We start from the raw sequence: 15,022 nt of genomic DNA on the forward strand, positions 1-15,022 counted from the left end.
GAAACTGGTCTATTATATGTATTTAAAAAGTTAGTTTTGCCATAATTGCATATTATGTTAGCTTATTCATCCATTCAGTCAAATCTGGGTATATTTCTGCCATTTTATCACATATATTACTCTTGCCACTATCACCATATACTTAAAAAAAAATAGTTCGCTATGTATTTTAGGATATTGCTTGGCAAAATATTTAACAACATACTTTTTGGGTCCCAGCACAAACTTGAGTTTTAATATCTTGCATTTCATCATGTATCATTATCTTGCTTTCTTACACGTCTACCACATACGATTAAAATGTTGTATCTGTGTTCTGACATTTCCAACACTTCCCATTATAATCTTTGTTAGCTTTTGCTATGTCTTTAGGTTTGATATACCATATGAAAACTATTTTATACCAATTCTCTCTTAATAGTTGACATTCTGTGAACTTAATTTGTTTAGTCCAAAGATTCTCCCACTGATTCATATTCATGTCCCCTCCAAAGTGTTGCATTTATTTTATCATGCAGCCTTTTACTTGCTTTGTTTCAGTATCTTATTGTAATAACAGATTATAAAATTTCCCTAGTACCGCATATACTCACGTATAAGCCGAGTTTTTCAGCCCAAAAAAAGCCTGGCCGCCTTCCTCTGGCCGGGAGGGGCCTTCCTGCACAGGCAGGAGGCCCCCGCCGGCCGTGCCGCCGCCGGCCGTGTGCCTGGCCGCCTTCCTCCGGCCGGGAGGGGCCTCCTGCCAGCCCAGGAAGGCTGCGCCGCCGCCGCCGATTCAAGTAAGTAGGGGGTTCAGGGGCTCTCCCCCCTCCCCCCCTTGGATGGCACTGGGGTTGGGGTGGGGTGGGGTGGGGTGGGAGGGCCCGGAGGCCGGCAGGAGGGCGACCTGGGGCAGGGCCCTGCGCTCTAAAATGGCGGCCGCCATTTTAGAGCGCAGCATTGCCGGTAAAGGGAATTTCTTATTGACCCTCGGCTTATACGCGGGTCAATAAGAAATTCCCTTTTCTGGCCTCAAATTTGGGGGGTCGGCTTATACTCGGGTCGGCTTATACCCGAGTATATACGGTAAGTGTCTTGAGTCTCCAGTGATTCGTTGTTCAAAAGTCTTCTTTCTTAATTGACTACCTTATTATTTGTTCTCTCAATCTGATGCCATGTGGTAATACAAAAAACACAGAATATTCTTTCCTTCATCTTTAACTGTTTGCCAGGATTTCATTTTTCCTTGTTTATCCATGATTTTCTCATACATTATGTAATCAGTTTTAATCTGTGTACTCTTATCACAATAAGCGTCAACTGGAGATGTCAAACGTTAATTTGTTGGACTTATTCTACCTTTGCTCCAATGAAATGGTAAACACTGGTGCTGACGAGAGAAAGCACTGTTTAACACCCCTGTTTATTTCGACCGGTTTGTGATAGTATGTTGTTTATATATAACTTAGCTTTTGAGTTCAAATATAATTTTGGACCAATCTTTAAAGTAATCTCTAAATCCAAAATTGTCTAAACAGTTCAACAGATAAATGTGTTCAACCCTGTCAAAGGCATTTTCAGCATATAGAAAGAGAAAAGCCATTTTTAGATTTAGAAGCCTTTGCGCATTGAATTATATCAGTTGCATTATATCACTTGTGGCCATTTAATCTGTAGAAATGCATTTACTAATAATATTTTTCATATTTTTTACTCTATTAGTTAACACGGATGTTAAAACTTTATATTCATAATTAAGAAGGCATATTTATTTATTTTTCAAACTTATAACCCGCCCTCTCCAGCAAGCAGGCTCAGGGCAGGTACATCATTCAAACATAAAATACCATTCAATACATCTAGTCATTAATAAAATCAAACAATAAAACTCTTAATAAAACTCCCAACATGATGGCGCACTAGTTCCTGAATTAGCTGTGAGCGCCGTACAGGTGGCGCTCCTTGAGTCGACATTATTCCCATTCAAAGGGAGGGTGGGGGGAGAGGAGGCCAGTAAAGATGGTATCAGCGGCTGTCCTCAGTTGTAGGCCTGGTGGAAAAGCTCTGTCTTACAGGCCCTGTGGAACTCCTTCAGATCCCGCAGGGCCCTGATGTCACCAGGCAGAGCCATTCCACCAGGCCGGAGCCAGGGCCGAAAAAGCCCTGGCTCTCGTCGAGGACAGCCGCACACTCTTAGGGCCAGGGATCACTAGTAAGTTCTCATCTGCTGATCTTAATGTCCTTCAGGGGGTATACCAGGAGAGGCGGTCCCGAAGATACGAGGGTCCCAGACCATGTAAGGCTTTAAAGGTCAAAACCAGCACCTTGAACCTGATCCGATACTCCAGCTGGAGCCAGTGCAAGTGGTAAAGCACCTGCTTTATATGCTCCCTAGGCGAGGCCCCCGTATTGGGCAATACGATCTAACATCAGATCTTTGATTTCGAATGACTATCGTTTTTTACTCCTCCCAAGAGCTTGGCATCCTCTTTTCCACAAAAATATGATTTATTGCTGCTTGTAGTGGTTGTAGAGTTAAATGTGAGAAAGTTTGGTAGAATTCAGGGGGTTAACCCATCTAGTCCGGGAGCTTTATTCACCTACATTCCTTTTTAAAGTCTCTTAATATATTTAGCAAAAACAGCTATTAATACCTGCACAAATACAAGCATGAATTTCCCATAAGGGCTCTGATATATGCTGTAGTGACGGGTGTTGCTAAATTAGAGAGAGTAAGATTTCCTAATAGTGGAAACCACAGAGATCTTTATTTAAGCAGGAAAAATGCTTCTGGCACCACATTGTGAACGTGTGTTAAAACATATACTTTTGCACCATCTGAAACTTTAAAACCATTTGTTACAATTACACAGTTGTAGTAACACCGAGCAGGTTATACAAAAAATGTAATGTTAAAGCGGCAGTCTTATTTTGATTCACCTCCTCTTCAATGCAAATTTGTTACAATTAGTTGGAATGTAGTATGTCTGCAAATAAGCAGTCAGCTGCTAACGCAACCAGACAGACATTCTTCACCCAAGAGACAACACCCGGAATATACCCCCTTTCAGTTTGGTTCCATTCGTCATCTTGTGAAGTGGCCAAATGGCATTTGAACAAAGAACAGGAGTTACTGAAGTACTTTCTGTTAATATTTGTGTGCCTACAGCAAAGAGAAATCCAGTGCATGCTCTGAAGACAGTTCATAAATCCAAAACAATGGAACTGGATATGTGATATCTATATAAGCCATGGTAAGAAAAATAAGAAAACCTGCCTGCTTTCACTCTCCTGGATGGTAATCTAGCATAAATGTCTGATTTTAAAACCTTATATCAACACAACAACCTCAAACACTTCTTTTTAGTAACGGAACATGACACCTCTCTTGATTCAGGTCCTACCCTGTAAACAACTGATACATTATCATCAGCACAGATGATTTTTACAAATAATTAAAAGCAGCAATTTAGGGTGACATGGCTTTGAGAAACACAAATTGATGTTTGCTGCCAACACATCAGCCTTCTTCCTCTTAAGGGCACATCCTGCAGAATGCTTCAGGAGCATAGCCATGCTGGTGTGCCGTAAAAGAGCGAGATACGAGTCCAGGAGCACCTCAGAGGCCAACACGATTTTGGGAGGTATGAGCTTTTGAGCGACGAAGCTCCCGGACACTTGAAAGCTTATGAACCGAAAATCTTGTTGGTCTCTAAGGTGCTCCTGGACTCATAACCAGCTCTTTGTCCTATAGAATAAAGGTGTTAGAAAATGTGCTTCATACAAAACCACCCAGATCCAAACTCAGCCTTTCTTTTGCATCTAAATTCTGAAGCTGAAATTGTGCTGCATGTTGAAATGAGTGAAGAGGTCTCAAAACCAACACCTTCTTTCTGGCCCAGGGGCACACAAAGCACCGAGCCGCTGGTAGGACAAAGAGTGGCTGACTACCTTTAACCCTGACTAAGACACAACAAAACCTACGGTATAGTTTTCCAAGCTCAGACTTGACACGTCATGTCTAGAGAGAGATACTAGAGAGACTGGCTTGTCCAGTTGCAAGCAGAGAAGCTAATGAGATGGGAAACTGACATAACTTTTCAACTCCTTGGTGCAGATGCAATGAACCATGGGACTGGATCCAGACTAAATTTTCCAGCGGTCAAATGGAAATTACCTGTCTCCTTCCTCCCACCAATCTCTATGAAATGTTGATCCTGGGGGATACAGAACTGTGAGGGAGGATGTAAAGGGGGGGGTCTGCAGCAGCAAGGAGGAATTCAGTGGAAAATCTAGTCTGGATCCAAGCCACAGTCTGCCATCCACTTCAGTTCCATGTACAGTTTTGGGGCCCAACCGTTCGCCATGGCTTAAATATTCAGACGCAACACAGGCAAGCCCATTCCTGAGTGGAGGGGTGGCATATTGGCAGTTGTGGACAGCACTGCCGCCTCACCCTCGTGAGGTTTCCCAGCTGAAAAAAAGGGAGGGAAACAATTTAAAAATTTAAAACCCGTAAAAAAAGCCTTATTCACTTCAGTGAGGCTATGCCAGCAACACAGCTGATGTAGCAACACAGTGGCGTGAGTGGCTGTTCCCGGGAGGGAAGGGGTTAGGAAGCGTGGGGAGATAAGCCAGGGACATGCTGGCGGGGGGGCTGTGCCGGCATCCAAGGTTTGGACTGCCACCGCTGTCCAAAGAAGCCAGCCCAAATCACCCTACTCCGGCATCCGTGCCAGTCTGCATGGTGCAAGTGGCATAGATGCCAGCGCAGGGGTCATGCTGTCTCCTATGGGCATTCACCCCCCCTCCCCATTAAGGATTGCACGGTTAGTCATGGTTAAAGGAAATAAACCCTCTGGAGCATCAAACCTCCATGAGGGCTTTGTGAAAGTCCAGCTCTCCTTGGTTCTTGTAGGTTATCCAGGCTATGTAACCGTGGTCTTGGTATTTTCTTTCCTGACGTTTCGCCCGCAGCTGTGGCAGGCATCTTCAGAGGAGTAACACTGAAGTCCTTCACAAAACCTACGGTATAGGACTTCAGTGTTACTCCTCTGAAGATGCCTGCCACAGCTGCGGGTGAAACGTCAGGAAAGAAAATACCAAGACCACGGTTACACAGCCCGGATAACCTACAAGAACCAATGAACTCTGACCGTGAAAGCCTTCGACAATATTCCAGCTCTCCTGTTTAATGGTTTGCTGTCCTCTTCCCGACAAGACTGATTCTTAAAGTTGGCAAAGCGTCCTCCCCCTGCCACCCCAACCAAAAAGAAACTCTACAGCGACTCAGTGCTTCAAAACTGAAAATGCAGAACATTTCTAAGATGAAATTCAAAAGTTCACCTTGAATTTAGTGGATGTAGTGATACTCCATTTCATGGAGGGGGAGCTGCCAGCATCCTAAACACTAAAATTACCACAAGCTACAAGGGCATTTGTATTATCATCAATATTCAATGTACCAAAAATTTAATTTACAATCTGCATATGGGTCCAGCATTAATAGTTCCATTTGATATGAGAACACTCTCATGTACAGCCCAATTTCCTCTCACACATCTCTTCTACAAATTGAATAATACATTTGTCACACCTACTTCATATACTAAATGCTTTAGATGAATCCATAAAATACACCTGAAAATGAAATGCATGCATACAGATAAATTTCAGTGAAATTCATCATGCTGGCACATCTGCTACTGCTGAGATCTACCAAGACTCCTAGCCACATGCACATTTGATGTAATCAGCCACAACTGCACTGGCTTTCAACAATTGTTATGCCCTGTGAAAACTGGTCTCATTTTTAAATTCTTTTATTCAAGGCAAGTCTCAGCATCCACACTGAGGGCCATTTTTGCTTAATGAATCATTGAAAGAAAACAAATACTACAGCTGTATTTTCTTTTCATATAGTTTTTCTGCACTGCATCTGAAGGCCTATTTGCAAAAGACACCATGAACAGGGGAAAAAAAAAAAACACCCGGTCCCATCTAAGGTCCCAGATAGCCAAGGATGTCTTTTTGCCCTGTTTTTATTTGTGTGCTGTGTCTTGTGTCACAGCGACAAAGATGAGGTAAACAGGTGGCTAGATTTGGGGAGTTGTGCATTATGAACTCTTCAGCATATTTACTTGGCCACGTTCTTCTATACAAGACTGAATGGGAGCCTCCCAACCCAAAGACACAGGTTCTGCTTGCCATATCTCACTATCGAATCCCACAGTTTAAATAGGAATCTCTCTCTCTTAGGCCCACCTCAGATCAAATCCACATGCTGAATAAATTAAGTCTGAAATGTAACTGAAAGAGTTTTGGCCAACAAAAAATAAAGCTCCAGTTGTTAAGAAAAGGATACCCCTTGTTAACATACTACTCAGTACCAAGATCTAAAATGCAACCTAAGGGACCTGTTGGTTCAACAAGCTGAGAGCTGGTCCACAGCAACACTTTCATGCCATACATCATATGGAACATATGAGGCACCTGCTCCACCCCCTGCATATTTGGGAGATGAACCAGGCAGCAGTTATGAGCAGGGCCTCTTCAAGCTGTGGCACCCGAGATTTGGAATAAGCCCTCCTGTTTGATGCTCACCTGGAAGCAGATTTGTTGTCCTTCTGGCACTACATAAAGTCTTATTTATTCTTCCAGGCTTTCAGGTAGAACTGACTGTCTTCCTTTCCTTTCTGTATTATGGTTTTGATGTATGTACTAAGCTATGTTGATCATTGTTACTACTGTGTTGCTTGAACCTGCATCTTAATTGTGCCCATTTAGTGTTTTTAAACTGAATGCTTTTTCTGGTACAGTGTTGTTAACCATTCTAGGCATCAGTTTGTGGTTTAGGAGCACCATAAAGGTTTAACAACAAGAATTCACACAGAATAAAAATCACATTGGGATGAATCCTATGAATCAGTTTGGCTAACAGTGGAATCTTCTTCCATTAGCAAACATAATTATATGATCCAATCTATTGATGGGGGGAACAAGCAGGATATCAATTTTCTCCCATTAAAAAAAGAAACCATGAGGGTCCATCCCATAAATGATAAAAACAGCGAATTGTCTGGAAATTCTTCTTAGGAGGGAATCTAGCTTGTCATAAAGGCAGAAGGTAATTGGTAAGCAAGTGCAACAGAAAGAGGTGGCATCCGCTTATGAAGAAGAAGAGTTGGTTTTTATATGCCGACTTTCTCTACCACTTAAGGAAAAATCAAACCGGCTTACCATCACCTTCCCTTCCCCGCAACAGACACTCTGTGAGGTAGGTGGGGCTGAGAGAGTGTGAGTAGCCCAAGGTCACCCAGCTGGCTTCGTGTGTAGGAGAGGGGAAACAAACCCAGTTCGCCAGATTAGCATCCGCAGCTCATATGGTGGAGTGGGAAATCAAACCCGGTTCTCCAGATCAGAGCCAACTGCTCCAAACCACCGCTCTTAACCACTACACCATGCTGGACTAGTCAAAAACATTTTTGTTCACTGTGCATGCAGAGAACACACACTGTAAAAAATGCTTCGTTACAATATCCCACTAAAGGCTCAAAATACCAATATACATCCCCTGCATCCCTTCTCAAGTAACTCTGTTTTCCCCCCTAACAGCGCCCTTCCAGGACAGACCGACGGCCACTAAAAGCACAGACCGTAATCGAGATGAGAGAGCTACCGGGACCGTTGTGAAGTGATATGGCAGATTCCTAAAAAAATGGTCTGTGCTACATTTAAGGCAGCGAAACTCACCCAAGGGCTTCCTTGGGAGCCACCTCTTTGGAACCCTAGGTGGCACCTGCCCCACATTTCAGGAAAGTGGGGGAAGGCCCTTGCCTGGAGGGGCTGGGAGTCAGCAGGTGGTCCCAACTTTAAAACAAGTGAAAGCACCCACAAGGGACAGGCCTCATCTCAGGGTTAGACACAAATGGGGCTCTTGGGTTGGTGGTAAATGCAGTTCTCCATGGACAGCACAGCACGTACCACTGATTTAAGGTATCACTTTAGATGGGAAGGAGCCAACAGCCACATGTGGAGTTCTGTTCATACAGACTTCCCCCCCTTTCCCCCCCTGTACTGCAGTCCCCTAAACCCCCTTAGAAAAAGCCACCCTTGACATCAGTATGGGGGGGAGACATTTGCAGACATTGCTCCCCCCCCCCCCGCATGCTCTCCATTCACAGAGGGGGAAGCTTAGAGCCAACCAAGTACCTTTGGTTCTTCACAGGCATTACAACAATCACACCTCCAAATAACTATTTTGTGAACAATAAAAAAGTTGTTATACTCCCCCCCCAAGATCTCACCTTGTGCGTTCACATTCACATTTTTTGGTCATAAAAGCAGGGCATGATGGGCAAGGTCCTGGATGACAGAGACTTAAAAATAAAAGAATTTCAGTTCAATCTTGTTCACCAAAGCTAACAGCAATAATCATGACCAAGAGATTCTCACATGCTAACAGTAGTATGAGAGAGTAACTACAATACTAATATTTCTGAACTGAAACAAAAATTACAGAGTAAGAGTAAGAAAAGGGGTGGCAGGAGGGAGAAAGACTGAGAGAAGTAGGGGGAGAGGGGAGGAAGCAAAGGTCGGGTGAATGGAATAGCTGCTCTCCCAAGTTTCTTGTGGGCCCCCACTTGTCTTATATTCTAATAGTGAAGTCGGCTAAATCTTTAGATACTTAATTCCGGTGACTGGAGCTGTAAATGGGCAAGACATATCTTTCTACAAACCTGAAAAGGGCCCCAGGTCTGCAGAAAAATGCAAAATTAAAAAATATATACGTTGGAGTTTAAACCTGAAAATGATGAAAGAAGCGCCTGTAGCTTTAAGTAACAGATTCCCTCAGTCGCTGTTATTAGGCAACCACAGTATTCCAGGCTGGATTTCTGTAAATAAAATGCAGCAGGAAGGGGCAGGGCCCTTCCCAGGCCTACTTTGGCCTTTAAGGGAGGACGCGCTGGGCCAGGCCTGGCTAGGGTTGCCAGCTCCAGGTTGGGAAATTCCTTGAGATTTTGTGGTGAAGTCTGAGGAGGGCAGGGTTTGGGGAGGGAAGAGGCCTCAGCAGGCTATAAATGCCATAAAATCCACCCTCCAAAACAGCCATTTTCTCCAAGGGAACTGATCACTGTCATCTGGAGTTCAGTTGTAATTTTGAGGGATGTCCAGGTCCCACCTGGAGGTTGGCAACCCTAGGCCTGGCAGCATCCTCTGGGTGACTTGATACCACCAGACTTGCATGACTCAACTAGGCCTGGCTGCTTGCTACTGTTCAACAGCAGCCACCCTATGAAGGCCAGTGTGGTATAGCAGTTAGAGCTCCAGAGCATGGTCTGGGAGACCCAGGTTCAAATCCCCATCACGCCGTGGAAACTCACTGGGTGATTCCGGACCAGTCACATACCTTCAGCCTAACCTACCTCACAGAGTTGTTGTACAGATAAAAAGGAGAGGAGACTAATGTAAGCTGCTTCGGACCCCACTGTGGAGAAAGACTGTCGTTTTCCGAAATAGAAGCTGCAGAGGGGAGGGAGGCAAAAAACTTAAGACAGATAAAGGTAGGTGGAAGGAGATAGGGTTGCCAACTTCAAATTGGGAAATTCCTGGAAATTTGAGGGGTGGAGCCTGGAGAGGAGAGGGTTGGAGGAGGGGAGGAGTCAGAAGGGTTTAATGCCGCAGACTCCACCCTCCAAAGCAGCCATTTCCCCCAGGGGAACTAGGGTTGCCATCCTAGTCAAACCTTGCCTCCCAAGGCTCCACACCCAAATCTCCAGGAATTTCCCAACCTGGAGCTGGCAACCCTAAGGAGAGAAGGAAGCAGGAAAAGGGAAAAATCTATGGGGGCTTTCAGGAAAGGAAAAGGTGGGAAATGAGATGCCTCCCATAAGTCCTTGTGGGTTTCCACTTGTTTATATCTAATAACAGGGCACACTGTACAGATGAAACAAAAATTCTGCACAGGCTGTGGCAAAGATCTAAGGGGAAAGGTCCTGGAAATGGACAGAGAGGCAGCAACAGGAAGAAGAGCAGAGGCAATGAAGAAAAAACAGAAAGCTGTAGAGGGCATTGAAACCCCCACTTCCTGATCATTGTGTGATGCTCCCATTTCAGTCCAAGTGTCCATAGTAATTAACGTCATTCTTTAACATTACAGAGAAGTATTTCCCCCAAACGAAAGCTAAGATTCTTGAGAAGGCACCTGATATAATAACAGCGAACACATCTCCCCTGCCACCACAGAATCAGAGGCTGTGATGTAGATGCAAAACAAAGAATCCAGTGGTTAAGGGATGGGAAGCAAGTTCATGCCTTCTCTCACCCCTACCCTTCCTTTCTGGAGTTGAAATTCCCCTTGTCTTTCTGCTTAACCATAGATTCCATGTAGTACGTCTCTGTGATAAATTCCATGTAACACGTCTCTGTGATAAATGCTGACAGGGGATTTCCACTAAGGATTTCCACTAAACAAAAGGGAATATGTGATTCAGCAGCTGCTCCTACTTACTTACACAAAGTTAAGGATCTCCACTGTAATGTCTGTACCAGCTCTCCTTATGTCCTTCTATAAAACGTTTTCAAAGATTTTCCCCCCTTTCTTTTACGTACTTATAACTGACTTTCTCCTCATTGGGGACCAGATGCGGCTTACAAGATCATTCTCCCCTTCTCCATTTTATCCTCATAACCACCCTTAAAGGCAGATGAGGTGGGAGAACCTGACTGGCCAAAGGTCACCCAGAAAGGTTCCACGGCAGAAGGGGATTTGAACCCAGGCCTCCCAGATCCTAGTCTGAAAGTCCCGCCAGGACCTCATGATGGTTCCTGCTGCCTGGGGCTAAATGGACCAATTATTACCGAAAGTTACAGAAATCCTCACATTTAACCTCGATGAATGACTCTTAAGATAGACAAGAAGCAAAAGTAAAAGGGGACAGAAACAGAATCAAAAGTCTAAACGCAGAGTTTCGGTGACTCGTACCTAGAGACAAAGAGATTATAATAGAAAAGAACAACAAAAAAAGGAGAACAAGAGAGCTGTTCCACAAAAATCAAGAAATCAAAGGGAAATTTAAAGCAAGGTTAGGCATGCTGAAAGATCAAGATAGTGATACATTAACTGAACAGAACAAAATAAGAAAATATGGAAACAATAATCTGAAGTACTATACAAAAGAGACAAAAGATGGCAGATTCCTTCCAATAAGAAACATTTGAAGAAGAACCTACAGTTTTAGAAAGTGAAGCAAAAGTTACACTGAGAGCAGAATGGAAATGCTCAATTTACATTCCAATTGTCAAAAAAGGAGACACCAAAGACCTCAGCAACTATCAGACCATAGCATTAATTTCTCATGCGAGTAAAGCGATACTCAAAACCTTACAACAAAGAGTATTGCCATATATGGAATGAGAAATGCCAGATGTTCAAGCTGGATTCAAAAAAGCAAGAGGCACTAAAGATCATATTGCAAATTCATGGTGTTTACCAGAGCATACAAGAGAATTTTAGAGGAAAATCAACTTTTGACCGTGTAGATTACTCAGAATAAAAATTCCCTGCGCGTTTTGCCCAAGGGGCTTCTTTGGGGATGAAGCTATATCCTATACAAAAAAAACTGCCAGAGCTTATTAGTCTTTGAGATTGTACTGAGGAGAAAGAGGAAAAAATCCTAGTGAGATAGATAATATACAGCTGTATAGCACGTAACAGGTTTTAGCTCAAACTTTTAAAAAAGTTATTTGTGCCTAAATGCGTACTACCAACCTGTAGTTATTGCAGTAGTTCTTATGAGAATAAATTGCTAATGAAAGGACCTTACTATATACTAGTATCTCTCTAATTTACAAAAGCTGATGCAATTCTAGGGATAAATTTAACCTTTTGGGTGTCAGTGTATAACAATCCAATCTGCTTCTTTTTTCAATAGCAACTTCTCATTTTTACAAGTTATTTTCTGTACTGCCCAGAATATCAACTCAGAAGGATTATGATTATTTTCAATAAAGTGTTTTGCTAATGGGGCACTTGTTCTTTTCAGTTTTATATTACTTGTATGTTCTCCTATAAGTTTTCTTAAATCCCTTGTTGTTTTTCCAACATAAAGCTTATTGCAGGGGCACTGGATGACGTATATACCATATTTTTCCGTGTATAAGACGCCCCCATGTATAGGACGACCCCTATTTTTTGAAAACAAAAATTAAGAAATCAGGGGTCGTCTTATGCATGGGGGCATCTTACACATGGAAAAATACGAGAGGGGAAGAGAGCAGGGCCCATCAGAAGGCTGGATGCCGGCCGAGAGTGTCCCATGGGCCCTGCACTCAGCTCTGAGGAGGAGGAGGGAGGAGTGTAAAAGCAGCAGGGAGGAGAGCAAAGGGAGGGCAGGGAGGCGGCGTGCGGGCCGCGGTGATGGATTGTTGGAGGAGGAATTGTTGGCAGGAACAGCCACGCTGGGAAGCAGCAAGGCTGCGACAGAGCGAAAGGGCGACGCGGCAGAGTGAGGCAAAGGGAGGGGAAGGAGGGGAGAGTCGAGCGCTGGACGGAGGCTTGATTAACAGCCGCCCAGAGCTGCAAATGCTTCGCGAGGATGCCCGCTGCTGCTGACTGGCGGCGCAATCCTCATCCTGCCGTCGACATCCTTCTGGGCATACTGCGGAACTCGGGTGTGTGGGCTGGTTGTGCCCGACATCAGAATGGCTGCCGAGAAGCCCTTAGCTCCCTCCACTTCCTCGGCCACTCACCCAGGCCCCAGTGTAGGGGGCTCCTGCGGCGCTTTCCCTCAAGAGGAGGGGAGGCTGCTTTGGAATAACCGCACTGTGATCTGGCAGCTTGAAACGAGTATAACCCCGGTGCATGAAAGGGGAATCCGAAACAAATTAAAAACAGAGGAATAAGTTTAATTTTTTAAAAAAGTCTGACAGTCTTGTATTGATCTCATGTCCCCTGGGTCCAGCCTTTCTGATGGGGTGACGGGCTGTGAAGAGAGTGGGTGGGGAAGAGCCCAGCTGCCCAGGCCAGCCGGAATCAGGCCTTCCAATGGCCTCCGCTCTCTCCCCCGCCCATATTTTTCCATATATTCCGTGTATAAGACAACCCCCAATTTTTTACTAACATTTTTTATTAAAAAACATCATCTTATACACAGAAAAATACGGTAACCTGTGTAAAGTTGCAGGTTGTGAAATCCTTTCGTATATATTTTTTCTCATCTAAAGGATTGAGAAAGTCTTTCATATTACGTGTTAGTTTACAACAATTACAATTTCCACAGGCAAAATGCCCCAGAGGCAGATTCGTGCCAGGTAGAATCCCTTGATGACTTACACATTTTTAGTGTTGCTCTCAACCAGATGTTCCCTTAAATTCTTAGTCCTCCTAAAGGCAATCATAGGTTTCTTACTGCATTAAGTAATATTGGTACTTGATAGAAAATATTCCTGCATGCAATAAGAAACCTATGATTGCCATCCTAAACAAGACCTTAGGAGAATGGGCTGCTAGGAATGATGGGCCTCCCTTAGCCTGCCCTTATACTCAGTAAAGCTTCTAGAAGTGACTGGAGATTTTATAATTGGGCTGTATAAACAGAAGTATAGTGATCACATCACAGGAAGTGATGGTATCACTTTACTCTGCTCTAGTTAGACATCCCCTAGAGCTGTGTTGGCGAACCTATGGCACGGGTGCCGGACTTGGCACGCCGAGCCCTCTCTGTGGGCACGCGCAGCCGTCGCGTCTGCCTTCCCTGGACTCCCGCTGCCCAGCTGGGCGGCGGGGGCTTTGAGGCAGCGCGGAGCAGTTCAAAGCACCCCCCCCTTCCCTGGACTCCCCGCCGCTCCAAAGCGCCCCCCCTTCCCTGGACTCCCTAACGCCCAGCTGGGAGGAAACCTCAGTATTCAGGTTAAATTGCCGTGTTGGCACTTTGCGATAAATAAGTGGGTTTTGGGTTGCAGTTTGGGCACTCAGTCTCTAAAAGGTTCACCATCACTGCCCTAGAGTACTGTGTTCAGTTTTGGGCACCACAGTTTAAGAAGGATGCAGACAAGCTAGAACATGTTCAGAGTAGAGCAACGAAGATGGTGAGGGATCTGGAGATCAAGTCCTATGAGGAAAGGTCAAAGGAGCCGGGTATGTATAGCCTGGAGAGGAGATGACTGAGAGGGGATATGATAACCATCTTCAAGTATCTGAAGGGCTGCCATTGAGAGGATGGTGCAGAGTTGTTTTCTGTTGCCTCAGAAGTTGGGACCAGAACCAACTTGTTGAAATTAAACCAAAAGAGTTTTCGGCTAAACATTAGGAACAACTTTCTGACAGTTTGAGCAGTTCTTCAGTGGAACAGGCTTCCTCAGGAGGTGGTGAGCTCTCTGGAGGTTTTTAAGTAGAGGCTAGATGGCCATCTGTCAGCAATGCTGATTTTGTGAACTTAGGCAGATCATCAGAGGGAGGGCAGGAAAGGTTGCGTCAGTGTTTGGCTCTTGTGGCCCTTTTTTACATGCCAAGGACAATGCCAAACGCCACTTTGGGGTCAGGAAGCAATTTCCCTTCAGGCCAGATTGGCAAGGGATCCTGGAGGGTTTTTGTTATCATCTTCTGGGAATGGAGTAGGGGTCACTGGGGGTGTGGGGGGGAGGTAGTTGTGAATTTCCTGTATTGAGCAGTGGGCCGGACCCTGGTGGTTCCTTGCAACTCTATAATTCTCTTTCTATAATGAAGAAAGCTGACGGGAAGAAAGTTGACTCATTTGAAATGGGACGTTGGAGGAGAGTTTTACAAATACTGTAAAAAGGTAAAGGTCCCCTGTGCAAGCACCGGGTCATTCCTGACCCATGGGGTGACGTCAAATCCCGACGTTTTCTAGGCAGACTTTGTTTGCGGGGTGGTTTGCCAGTGCCTTCCCCAGTCATCTTCCCTTTACCCCCAGCAAGCTGGGTACTCATTTGACCGACCTCGGAAGGATGGAAGGCTGAGTCAACCTTGAGCCGGCTACCTGAAACCAACTTCCGTCAGGATCGAACTCAGTTCGTGAGCAGA

The 15,022-nt window shown here is 44.7% G+C and overlaps 1 protein-coding gene across 1 annotated transcript in view; it reads right to left on the reverse strand.

Moving 5' to 3' along the window:
- The window catches only part of NFX1 (nuclear transcription factor, X-box binding 1), a gene marked incomplete at its 5' end in the record, with an annotated part of 80,963 nt that overhangs the window by 57,481 nt on the left and 8,460 nt on the right, over nucleotides 1-15,022 (reverse strand). Inside the window, one exon of the mRNA XM_056862503.1 lies at nucleotides 8,286-8,357. Within this exon, the coding sequence (XP_056718481.1) occupies nucleotides 8,286-8,357 (72 nt within the window). The remainder of the gene's footprint in view (nucleotides 1-8,285; nucleotides 8,358-15,022) is intronic.

This window comes from Euleptes europaea, chromosome 17 (assembly GCF_029931775.1).
Source record: "Euleptes europaea isolate rEulEur1 chromosome 17, rEulEur1.hap1, whole genome shotgun sequence".
NCBI lineage: Eukaryota > Metazoa > Chordata > Lepidosauria > Squamata > Sphaerodactylidae > Euleptes > Euleptes europaea.